Below are 13,309 nucleotides of genomic sequence, written 5' to 3' on the forward strand. Positions count from 1 at the left end.
AAAAAAAGGCATAAATGGATGTGTAAAATTCTATTTAATTTTAAGATAATCTCTCATATAACTTTGGGGCGATTCCAAACACAATTTTCTTTAGAATATCTCGTAATTTACGCACATTTGTCAGGAATTAATAAAAAACAGTACATTTCATGATTTTGTCTTTTATTTCACCTTATAAATAATATTTATAATATACACTTTACTATTTATTATGTTTACAGTAAGCATTTTTCCTGAAATAAAAATGCAATTTTATAAAGGCTACTGCAAAAAGGGTAAGCTTGTTTTGATTGGCATAGGCTTAGATAATATAACAGCTGCAGACGTAGGTTTCGCCGTAGGTTTTTTGTAATACTTTATTTTTTATTTCAGGAAAAAAATGGTCTTTTATTTATCTTGAAACCTGTCTAGATAAAGCTATTAAACGAAGGGAGATGATCATCGCATGGTAGAGAAAATCCAACTGTGACCTATGCCATTAAGCTACTAACGAGTATATACGTATAAGAAGATGATTTCATTTCATGTTCTATAGCTAAACAAAATTTTGTAAAAAAAAACTTAATGTTATATTTTACAAGGAGGCACGAACGGTGCTTCCCCAAGTGACGTCTCAACTGTTCTTCATACAGTTGTTGCAAAAGTAGTTTTTGCGAATTTCCTAAACTTGTAGAACAAAATTTGTTCACAGAATTACCCCCTAAACACCTGTACAGGGTGTTGCAAAAAGGGTATTCTAAGCCGAAAGGGTGTGACTCAGAAGGTTCATACCCTTTTTGCAACACCCTTTATAAGACTGACGCTTAGAACATTTACCTAATCATCTAAGTTCAGTTATCCTCTTTGCTATTCTATCAGTTTAATCATATCTTCATCATCCTTTGATTCTATTCCTCCATTCATCTCATCTTCATTCACTTCGTAAGGGTCAATCACAACTTCTTTGAGTGTCTCATCATTGTCATCATCAAATATCTCTATAACCCTGACTACATCTTCTTTGTCCATCTCTGGTAGTTCTTTATCAATTTCTGCATCTTCTTTGTCCATTTCTGCTACTTCTTTGTCCATTTCTGCTACTTCTTTGTCCATCTCTGCTACTTCTTTGTCCATTTCTGGTAGTTCTTGAGACGAATCACTAATCTGATGCACAATCTCTTCATCACTATCATCATTCGCATTAACCGCCACCGTTGTCTCATCACCTTTGCTCTCACTCATCACTTCTCTGACACAGTGTGTGCCTTTAAGCGTAAAAATGTGATGTTTGAGTAAGACGTTGTTGTAGAAGTCTTCTCCGCAAGAGCACCCGTATATCTTCTTAGTGAAGACTCGTGTGGGTTGGAGGTGCATGCGGCTGATGTGCTCGCGTTGCTCGGTCTCGTTTTTGCAGAGCGCTCTGCACAGGACGCACACGTGGATTAAGCCTGGAAATACAAAGGTTTGTTTATTTCTTATATTTATTATATATTGTGTTTTCAATTAAGGAATTTACGTACAATAATACCACATTCTCTTACGGTGATGGAAAACATCGTGAGGAAAGCTGCACATTTACAGATTCTAGATATGTATCCTAAGTGGTTCTACCTTTTTTGGCATAAGATTTTTTTGCCTAATCTCGTATTGCATAGTAACGTTTGGTCAAAGTCTCGTTACGCCGAAAATCGTATGGCATAAATCTCGTTTAGTAAAAAGTTATTTCGCATAACATTGTTTAGCCTAATAATGGTATGGCCAAATCTTGAATAGCCTAATAATGCTATGGCATAGGTTTATTAGGTTTATACAAAGTAATAATATTCGTTTGGCTTTAACTTTGACGGAGCGTCTCCCTACATAGCGCAAACTGGTGCCTTGTATTGTTTCCGCTGTTTGGAAAACGCTCCGCTCCGCTTCGCTGCGCTCCGCTTTGGTTTTGATGAACATGTGCACCTAACACGCTCCTCCTCGCTTTGCTCGTCGTCGCACCTATTTTTTGGTTTCGATCTCATGGGGTTTGTAATAATTATATTGGTCGTTAACTTTCAATTTTTTGATCATACAATATCGTGATTTTCGGGATGTAGGAGAAAAATACCACAATTTGTACATTTACTACATACTTAATATATTATTTATTAAGATAACATTAGGAGAAAAAAGATTATACATAGGTATAGACGAACATAAATTTGAGCAAACGAAACTTAGGTGTTTAAAGATTGTGCCTAAAGAGTTTTAGACGAAACGAGCCTTATGCCACATAAGTCTTGGCAAAGTGATGATTCGGCCAAAAAAGTTTAGACCATACGAGTTATGCGAAATGAGTTTTGGTCAATAAAGATTATGCCAGATGAGCGGAACCCATCCTAAGTGCATTGTACTTATTCCAAAACGGCGATATGGTTCGCATGTGTGCGGCGAAAAGTGGGTGTCTCGCTTGTGAGCCACCTCTGACTACCCCTTCGGGGATTACAGTCGCTAGTCGTGAGTGCATATGTATATGTATATTTATTATGTATTTATTTATTTCTTGTGAATTAGCAGCTCACGACACGTCGCCGTGAACCGATAACTGATCACGTTGATGGAAAGTTGTTATTTATATCTTTCTTTCGCCATTTCTTTTCTCCTTAATGACGGGGCCTTTGGACATGGTGGTAGAGTAATATTATATTATGACAATGGACAAATAATTGTAAAATTTTACGTCTAATAAAAAAAATATTCTATTCTATTCTATGTATAACTGGCAAGAGGTTGAACGAGATGGATGAATGAAAATGATTCATCGTCATCATCAGCCTCACTAGATACAATATGGATATGGATGAATACAGGTATGGACCACCTACCTGCAATATTCAGTCCTTTAGCAGGTGTATAAGGTGTATATAAGAACGGTGTTGATGGCACCGGCGTTGATGTGACAAAACACCTGTTCAACACCTCCTTCGTGACACTCAGATACGAAGCGAAATTGGACGGTTGATTATGATCATTCTCCATATGTCTCGCATAAGGCGACATCTTCTCAAATGCATAATTGCATACAGTACAGTTGTACACCATTTTGTGTGCTTCAAACACATGTGACAACATCGCGTTCCGATCCTGGAACTTATTGAAGCAAATAGGACACGTGCCAACGCTGTTTATGTAGTGCAACTCTAGATGTGTCATGTATGTGTATTGACTCTTTAAGATTCGGAAGCACTTTGGGCACTCCGGATCAGTCTTTACTTTCATGTGTCTCGAGATGTGGATTATCAACATGCGTTTGTTGAAGAAGATACGGCTGCAGTGATCGCAGATGAAGATGTCCCGTTCTACATACTTTGTGGTGCACGTGCTCAGGAAATGCACCGTCTTTATGTGCTTGAAGAGGTCTTCATCAGTTTTCTTTACCTTTCTGCAAACCTGTGGGGAAGTAAAGCTATGTAATTTGTAAACGAAGAATAGTGAAGTTGATGTTGTGGTGGTTATTTAATTTTTTTATTTTTGTAGGGATTAGTCTTGCTTTAACCTAACAATTACTTAAGTTGTTTATTATTTAGTGAAAGTATGTAGTAACTATTACAGGTACTAGTCTCAAAGAGCAAACTTTGGAAGGAAGACTGACAGGAGTGTCTTTCTGGGGTATGAAAGGTGCCTCCTCTCCTCACAAGACATATTAATACCTCTTCTGTCACTCTGGACAGTCAGAGACTTAAGCTAATCTGACTGGCTAAGTGCCAATTTCACCATTCTCTGTTAGAGCATAACCAGGGCGTAGTGGTTAACTTTTGACACATCTGTCATGAATTTTATATGGAGATGACGTTTAATCTATAAATCAATCCCTGTCGGTTAGATAACCGAGAATGGTGAAATTGGCACTAAGTGCCAATTTCGGTCGGTTATCTAACTGACAGAGATTGATTTATCCTAACTAATATTATAAATGTGAAAGTAACTGTGTCTGTCTGTCTGTCTGTTACTCTTTCACGCCAAAACTACTGAACGGATTTGAATGAAATTTGGTATACATATGGTCTAGACCATGGGAAAGAACATAGGCTACTTTTTATCCCGGAATTCCCACGGGAAAACTTTTTAAGGCGAAGCGAAGCGCGCGGGAACAGCTAGTTAATTATACATCATCTTCATATAAAATTCATGACAGATGTGTCAAAGTCAACCACTACTCCCTGGTATGCTCTAACCGACTATGGAGAAATTGGCACTAATCCTTTCACCACAGTGATGAATGTTATATGTAGGATTGTCAATGACATGCTATGAAAGAATGTTTGTTTCTGTTGTAAACACTATATCCATGTGTTTGTAGTTTGTACATGTACGGTGGCCTGCGCCTAAAAGTATACAGGCGGAGTTTTTAAAATAGCGATCCCTGATTACAAGGGACCGCTACATCTGTTATAAATCCGGGGACGTGTGATGTGTGTAGCAGTGGTGTTTATGTGGATGTGCTTGAGCAGCATGTGAGCTTGAGATCGCTATTTTAAAAACTCCGCCTGTATACTTTTAGGTGCAGGCCACCGTACATAGTTGAAGGCTTCAGCATTAAATTTTCGAAAAAACACACTAAAAACAAACTTTTATTTCAATAATACTGTTATAAAAGTTGTTGATAGGAATAAGGTACCTATCCAAGCTACACAGCATCTTCATCAACGTAGATAAATGACTGGCGGGTCTTGTATTTAACAAGTCTACTTACGTCGATAAAGATGCCAGGGTCTCTAGTACGGGTTTTGCATATTAGGAAAACGAAAAGTTTAGGTTTTCTTCTGTCATCTGCATACATTATTTGTCAAAAGTTTCATGATAGTTAGAGGCGCTACTTTGTATGCGAGAAAACGTAAACTTTTATAGTTTTCGCTAAACTATCAAACCTGTACCCCCCTGGTTCATGAACCAAGAGGGCGGAACAAGAAACGACTTACCCTACAAGTGTTCTTATTAATCCGACTTCTTAAATACAAATATCGGCTATGTACTTTAGCCTTGTGGCTCTCCAACTCAGTTTCACTATCGTATTCGTTGGGGCAGATCTTGCAAGAGTATATTTTCTTTTCCTCGCCGCTTTCTCCTTCAATGCTTCTGTTTTTGGATGCTCGCAAAGACTCCATTCTACCAGTAAATAGTTGTAATTCTGGCTTAATGGTGGCAGGCGCACGGTCATACGGGCTGGAGAACATTTTTGTATGGAAGTGGAACTCTAAATAGTTCGGAAAACGAGTAAAATGCTATTTTTGTGAACCAAATCACAAAATCAAAGCGTCAAAAGCGTAAAAGCGATACAAAATTGACAGATGTCAGGTAATGATAAACACAGACCAATTGACATAGCCCACAGAGTAGCAAATGTATTAAATATAATTTTTATTCTGAGGATTTTGATATGGATGGCAAGTTGTGTTGGGTGGTTGGGAGCTTCTCGTGAGAGAAGCACAGAACACATTGGAGAGAAGAGCTTATGTTCCTTGGTTGGAGTATCGTATCTTGGAGTGAAAATCCTGCGTGCGGAGTGCGGGTTTTCACACTGCTCCAGTATCTACTGGTGATGCGAATTTGTATGTGGAGTCGCCACCCATAGAGAAAAGAACACTACGTTTTTAGCAGTTTTTAGAGACGGGAGTACAAGGAAAAAAAAGAGAAAAAAATACTTGTATTTTTTTATACACGCGTACTAACACAGTTCAGTTTGGCAAATCAACTCAGTTTAATAAAACACTCATGTTTACAAATCGTTTATTTTATTATTTAAAGTAAAAACTTTTAAGCTATAAGGTATCTACGAAAAGCGAGATCAAATAAATATTTTGGAAGATTAACCTAAGAATGCAGTAAAAACTCCCAATAATACCTAGTAGGTACAAAAATACAATACGTCTCTACTCTCAACTTACGTATACCTAATTCTTTATAGATTTGTTCATATCCTTATACATAACTTCATTACAAATACAGGTACAAAGCTCATGATAATAAATTAATTTAAGCGATATTAAAAGTTAAATTGTATATTGTGTCATTTTATTAGGTCGCGGGCGAATATGTGGCGACATCTCATACACGGCCATCCGACCCCAAACTAGGCAGAGCCTGTAATATATGGATATCAGACCGCTGATATATCTACACAGCTACATAGACCTACATATTACACCCAACACCCGAGTACAAATACCTGAATTTAAACAAATATAGAACCCGGGACTTTCGGCATTGCAGTCAGGGTCACTAACCAATACACCATTCGGACATCAAAATAATATGTGGTAGGTACTTAGTACACAAGACCATGGCTGTATCATCAAATAGACATCCTTAAAACAGTGACTCCGTATTCTAAGGGCGAGTGTCAACATGTCATAGACAATACTTTGTTTTTGTTCTTAAAACAGTGACTCCGTATTCTAAGGGTGACTGTCAACATAGACAATACTCTTTGTTTTTGCTCTTATACGCTAGTTCTTCCTTCTGCAGCTGTAGTCTCTGGTCTTCTACCGCCCGCATGAGGTGGAGATCCGCTGCGCAGTCGTCCACTATCTTCTGGAAGAGCTCGTCTGTAAGAAAATAATAATAGTTCAGTAATAATGTCCTCCTGACCGAATACCGACCACATCGGCCAATCTTTGAAATCAGCCATCTATGCAGGAGTATATGTATAATAGACCTTTTTACTTTTTAGGTCCTAAAGGGTTAGTCTCTAAATTATTCGTAATAATTTAGAGAGTGACCACCCTATTGCGGCCAGTACCTACGCGTACCTAATTCTTATAATTCGATAATAAATATCGCATAACGATCATAAGTAGTGGCCATCTTGGATTCATTGACCCATCTGTGTAGCTTCCATTCACTTACCATATTTCGTTAACTCATCTATTTTCATTCACTACGTTCAGTTACTCGGCTTCATTTACTCACTCAATTACTTCCTTTCATTCATTCACCTACATTCACACACTCACCCACGCTCTCGCCGGTCTTGCTGGACGTGAGGAAGTGTCCGTGCAGCTCCTGGCAGTACGTCGCCACGATGTCCTCGTCCACCGCGCGAGTGACGGCTCCCGAGTCGAGGAGATCTCGCTTCGTGCCGCACAGGTAGATCTTGCAGTTCTGGGGAAGTTGGGCGTGGAGTTATTGAAAGGGTTCCTCGAAAGATTTGAGTTTGCGGCACCAAAGATTCCAAAAGATTCTGTGCAAGGTAAATACTTCCGCCTTATATACCTTTTATTTATTAGATAAATGCTTTTACTCTATTAAAGAATTTATGAACCACAAAATTGCCGAGAAATATGATGTTCTGATCTAATTTTTAATATTTAGTTATTATATAAGTGAAATAGCCATTTCATTGGTGGATAATGTTAAGCTTGTTTTTGTTATTTTTGAATTAGATTCCTACTAGCTTTAAGTAAATTTGCAGTGCCCACTATGGGTATCAAGTTGTAAGTACTTACTATTTTATTTAAGATCAATGTACACTTGATGGCAATAAAATATTTGATTTGATTTGATTATGCCAATATGAAAAAATGCCATTAAAGTAGTATAATTCATTCAATTCATGAATTTCTAGTAGGTTAAATAAATATGTGGGGACACCTCACACACGGCCATCCGACCCGAAGCAAGGCAGAACCTGTGTTATGGGTGTCGGACAGCTGATATATCTACACAAATACATAGATAGATACTAAATATAAATATCAACACCCAAGACCTGAGTACAAATATCTTTCTTTAAACTAATATCTTACAAATAAGAAGCTATTCCACCGCTTACGCTTACCTCTTCAACAGTCTTGAGCTCCTGCAGCCAGTATCTGGTCCGGGTCCAGGAGGCGAGGCTGCCCGGCTCGTAGCACACGATGGCCGCGTGCGCGCCGCGGTAGTACATGCGCGTCATCGCCTCGTACCTGTTGAATGAATGAGTGAATGAATGGATAAATATAGTCGACTCGTATCTGTTGAACGATTGAGTGAGTGAATGAATGAACATAGTCGGCTCGGCAGCAGTAGTACATGCGCGTCATCGCCTCGTATCTAGAATAACATAGAAAAACAAAGATCCACATACACATACAAACATATACATAAAAATGAATTTAGTTGGTTTGTAGCTGATCGTTACGTATCTGTATATATGTGTATTTATACTTACAATACTGTTGCATTATACTTACAATACTGTTGCACCTACTCTATTAGTTCCAATTTACAGTAACGGAGTAAATACCATATCTGTGTACCTAGTTTACTTTGCGGGATGGCACTGTTGCCTATAATACAGGTTTTACCTAGCTTAGGCATCAGTAATCAAACCAGAATTTTATGTTTTCTTTTGTTCAGTAATCAAACTGTTAATTACTTTTACTGTTTACATGATGTAAAATTCTTTGTTGTAGGTACTTAATTTTTTTATGGCCAATAAATAAATTTAATTTAAATTTATCTGTTCAATGAATGAGTGAATGAATTGGTGAGTGAATGAATGTAAGTACTTTTGAATGAATGATTGAATGGAAGTAGTGAAAGTACTTTCTACTGCTTGATTTCTGCGGATTGCAGAAGGTGTTGGGTCAAAAAGAGCTGTATAATTATGTGGACTTATTGAGTAACATACAGTCCTAGCTGCACTCTGACATACTGAATGGCTTGTCCTCAACCGCTGGCACTTTGAAAGAAATTTTCCCAAGGTTGGTAGAATATAGTTATTGGATAAAAATATCTGAAACTGTTCATCATTGGTTCAGTGGAAGCACAAGTTTTTGGCCTTAATTTCCCACAGGAAACCCATGAGAAAATGTGCAGAGGACCACCTTTAATATTGATTTGATGAATGATTACCTTTCGCTGCCAGCTGTGTCCCATATGCCCACTGTGAAGTCTTTGCCATTGGATTGAAGAGTCTTCGCACAAAAAGCAGCTCCAATTGTCTGTAAAATTATTTATATATTTTAGTAGGTATTCCTGGAGTAGATATTTTGCTAAATATTGTTTATAGCCAAGTGGATTTTATACTTATACCTGTTTGAATCAGGCCTGCCAAAGTGTTATAATATACTTATTAAATATACATTCTAACAAATACCATTAAAAAAAATATTTCATAGTAAAAAGCTGTTGTTAAGGCCTGGGTCTCCTATTTTATGCTATATGCGGCGTCCGACTTTGACGTAAACGTTTCGATCAACGTCCTACGGCCTACCTACGGCGTCTACCGCATCAGTACATTTCTATAGTGAGCATCGTGACGCGGCCTACGGCGTGACGCTGGACGCGACCTATGGCGTAAATAAGAGACCCGGGCCTAAAACTATTTTTTTACAAATTCTAAGGATAGATAGATAGAGTGCTCTTTATTTGTACACCAAGAAATAATAAACAATTTTACATAGACACTTAACTAGGGTACAAAAGGAAGTCTTATCGCTTATAGCAATCTCTTCCAGACAACCTTTGGATGGATGGACTAGAAATATTATTATTGGATATTATGTCCGAGTTCAATGTAAGGTCTAGAATACAATTTAGATAGGCTGTTAATTATACCTCTAGAAGAAGGAAGAAATTACTCGTAATATTAAGGCTGCCATTTGTACCATCTATGTTATACATTTCCTTGTGTAATTTTTGTTTGTGTGTGCAATAAAGAATTATCTATCTATCTCTAGATTTAAACTTGACTCATGAGAACTCCACAACTGATAATCATTTTGGCCTTAAATCTAACAAAGAGCAGCCTTCAATGGAGTCATCATCAAGATGAATCATGAATTATCAATTTATGTGAGTTTTAATTAGGTAAACATGATTATGAGCCTGGGAATAAGAAAGAGCCAAAGCCAATAGAGATAGTTCTGATTTAAAAAAAAAAAAAAAAAAACACGCACTCACGCCTTGTACTAATGTACTCCCTTGCGGGGTAGGCAGAGGTGCATTGCTGCACCCACTTTTCGCCAGAGTGTTATGTTAGTCCCAATGTAATAGGGGGCCATTTTACGGGCACATCCAAGACCCGAGAACAAATATCTGTGTTTTAAACAAATATCTGCCCCGGCCGGGAATCGAACCCGGGACCATTGGCTCAGTAGTCAGGGTCACTAAACACTACGCCATTCGGTCGTCAATTAAACTTGGGTTAAGACTACTGATTTGTATGACATCTCTGAACTATAACCGGATCTAACCCAGAACTATCTTTAATCTATGTTTCACAATAAGGGGGTTAAAGATGCTTGAGGATTTCTCATGGAGAACTCACAAATGGTTATTCATTAGATACTTACGTTTTGATACGGTATCCCATGGTTAAATCGGCAGTTGACGAATCGGAGCACTAAACTGGTTTTACCAACATGTTCACTGCCTAGAAGCACTATTTTAAAATCACACCTGCTCATTTTGAGTTGAGATAAACTTTGTTAGAACTCGATAAAATATCTTAAATTTTTATGTCATAAAAGGAGGTAGTTAGTGGTATGTAATAAATACAAATGTAGGAGGGATTGACACTACAAACTTACTGTAATTAATTACCCTTTACTTAGGCACTAATTCAAACAAAGTATTACAGTTTAATTAATTAAATTGAAAGTATTTTTTTGCGATTTAGATTGAATTCAAGACAATGGGATGAATGAGTCTGTCACGAGACTGTCATAACAACATTCACAGACAACCAATTTAGATATCGCGAGATCGTTATTGTTTTGAGGATAAGCCCCGTTTTTCATTCCTTCGGCGACCATTGGATAGCATCAAGAAGTATTATGTTCCTTGCATAGCATTCATACAACATCGTGGAGTAAGTTTCTCCCTCGACTAATTCATGCTCATAATGGAAAGTTCAATAATAAATAATGTCTTTTATTGGTCTCAGTGAGGCCACACACACAACGCGACGACGCCAGCAAAAGGAACGGGCGATGCGGCTACTAATATTATTTTTTCACGTGCGTTGCTGCTATGTGCAACAAAGTGTAATCCGAGATTCGATCCTCGGACCGACACCACAGCAGAGGGCCTAGTGTAAGTTTTTCTAAACCGATCTAGCAGTGAAAATCAACGCAAACTTGTATGGCGCGGAGCTAGTGCAGCGCGAGTACCGCTAGGTGGCGACTCTCCCGCACCATACTCGCCACTACTCGAACGGTTTAATAACTCGCACGCGGCATGTATGATGGCTAGCTGCACAAAAACACAAGCGAACTTCCGTCACATAATTTGAAACTTCCCTTGTGTTCGTTGCACTTTCAGTATAAGTGGCCGTCACCACAGGCGAGGAAATCGCGACGATACTATCATCGTGCCACGCCTTTCTATACAGGGTGTTGCAAAAAGGGTATACTAAGCCGAAAGGGGGAATTCCCAAAACTCCTAGAACAAAAGTTGTTCAGAATGACCCCTTGAGTCATCCCCTTTCGGCTTAGTATACCCTTTTTGCAACATCCTCTATATACTCTCATAGAAGATGTCCTCCACACGGCGATATTATCGCTGCGATGCGTCGAGTAAGCGTTAAAAGTCAAATCGTGATTCTGTCGCCTGTGGAGACGGCTCTAAAGCTGCGTACAGACCGGCCCAACGAACGCCCAACTATGGATATTTATCATACATAATACCCGGCAGATTGCGGCAACGAAGGTCAACTAAACCCGTTCGTTAACGTTCGTTGGGACGGTCTGTACGCAGCTTAAGAGAATGAGTATAAGGTTGAGGAAATACCAGGGAAGAGTAGAAGTGGAAACACATGACTTTTAAATAAAACTCTATATTAATATAATATAATAAAAATTGTGTGCATGTCTCAATGTTTATAGTTTATTCGCAACGCGTAACTGATTTAATTATTTTTCTTGCACTCTCCCATTATAGGTCCCTTCTCTATACATATTCTAGCTCTATCTTATTTATGCCATGTAGAAGAAACAATGGGTTTAAATTATAATTTTACTACATTCATAAGGAGTAAGGAGTTAAGTTGCAAAAACCAAAAGTAATGAGAAAAGTCATAAACAGAAGTGAACTTATTCTTAGATTAACGATATACGAACAATTTATCTGTAGACACATTTATTACGCATTGACACTCCATCTAGTTCGTATATTGTTATTCTAAGTTACTACAGGTAAGTATTCTGTGCATAGTCTTCGAACACAAAGATTGCATAAAGATTTACATTTTCTGCCGAAAAAATGTGAAATGACGTATAACATGAAATAATGTTTTGTGTTTATTTGTAAAATTATTGACGACACTAACTTTAACATGATAAGGATAGATTCTTAGAACGCTTGAAAGCTAAAATTCTAAGCTAAAGTCAGCTGCATTAGTAGCTGTACACTTTTGTACCTTGTCAAACTCACAAACAGCCTTTTCATTGACGGCTTGTGAGTTTGACAAGGTACAAAAGTGTATAGCTACTAATGCAGCTGACTGTACATCATTATTTACAATAAAACTAGTTATCCATTTTACAATCACGCAAATCTACATTTCTTGGTCGCAATGTTTTTATACTTACATAAAACGTTTATAAAAAGCTAACAAATCATTTCAATGTATGTATTTTATTCTGTTTACATAATACAGGGTGTACCTAAATTACATGCTCCAAAAAATTTTACCACATTATCTATTAAAAACGAAACAGATAACAGGCATTATGTAGATACTGTAACTATTTTTATAATTACATATTTATAATGTGATCTGTAGGTATGTACCTATACATTTTTTTTACAATAAATCGTTAATCACGGTGTATTTAGTGTAAGTTTGATAGTTTACTTTACGCAAACGAAACCATTCCTCTAGTCTGTTTTTTATCTCAGATACAAAATTTAAATTAAGATTCTGAACGGTTCATCAACAGTCGATTGTCCCGAGATTAAGTGACGTATCGTTGTATTGGCGGGACACCGACTGATGATGAACCGTTCAGATTCTGTCAATTTAGTATCTGAGATTAAAAAACAGACTTCAGACGCATGCAGCGTCTCTAGCCACTATGATGAAATAATTGACAGAAGATTATCATTCATTGAAGATTGGATTTAAACGGAAACCTTTTCGTTTGCGCAAATAATAAAACTTACATTTAGCACACTATACTTTGTAAAATATGGCACGAGCCCTTTGACAGCTGTCAAATCCATACATTTCATTTGTCATTTGTTCGTTTTCATAGAAAAACCAACTTTATTTACCTGAATGGCTAGCACGGGGCGCATGACAAAAGTTTTGCATCGCGTTCACTCACATCGCGCATCCACAAGAACGAGCGCGACGGAGAACTTTTGTCAC

At 37.7% G+C, this 13,309-nt stretch overlaps 2 protein-coding genes across 2 annotated transcripts; both read right to left on the bottom strand.

The window, feature by feature from the left end:
* Positions 1–15: 15 nt before the first annotated feature.
* Positions 16–5,320, bottom strand: LOC105393955 (zinc finger protein 423). Its single transcript, XM_011565783.3, has 3 exons — positions 4,932–5,320; positions 2,838–3,402; positions 16–1,427 (listed from the first exon to the last, which is right to left on the bottom strand). Exons 1-3 carry the CDS (start codon positions 5,184–5,186, stop codon positions 847–849), a joined length of 1,401 nt encoding a protein of 466 aa, XP_011564085.3. The 5' UTR covers positions 5,187–5,320; the 3' UTR covers positions 16–846.
* A 407-nt stretch (positions 5,321–5,727) lies between these two features.
* LOC105380733 (ras-related protein Rab-24) lies at positions 5,728–10,646 on the bottom strand. The gene is made up of 5 exons (XM_038116680.2): positions 10,290–10,646; positions 8,848–8,936; positions 7,790–7,916; positions 6,966–7,113; positions 5,728–6,557 (listed from the first exon to the last, which is right to left on the bottom strand). The coding sequence occupies exons 1-5, from the start codon at positions 10,401–10,403 to the stop codon at positions 6,421–6,423; spliced, it is 615 nt and encodes a 204-aa protein (XP_037972608.2). The 5' UTR covers positions 10,404–10,646; the 3' UTR covers positions 5,728–6,420.
* Positions 10,647–13,309: the final 2,663 nt, after the last annotated feature.

Source organism: Plutella xylostella, chromosome 11, assembly GCF_932276165.1.
Source record: "Plutella xylostella chromosome 11, ilPluXylo3.1, whole genome shotgun sequence".
NCBI classification, from domain to species: domain Eukaryota; kingdom Metazoa; phylum Arthropoda; class Insecta; order Lepidoptera; family Plutellidae; genus Plutella; species Plutella xylostella.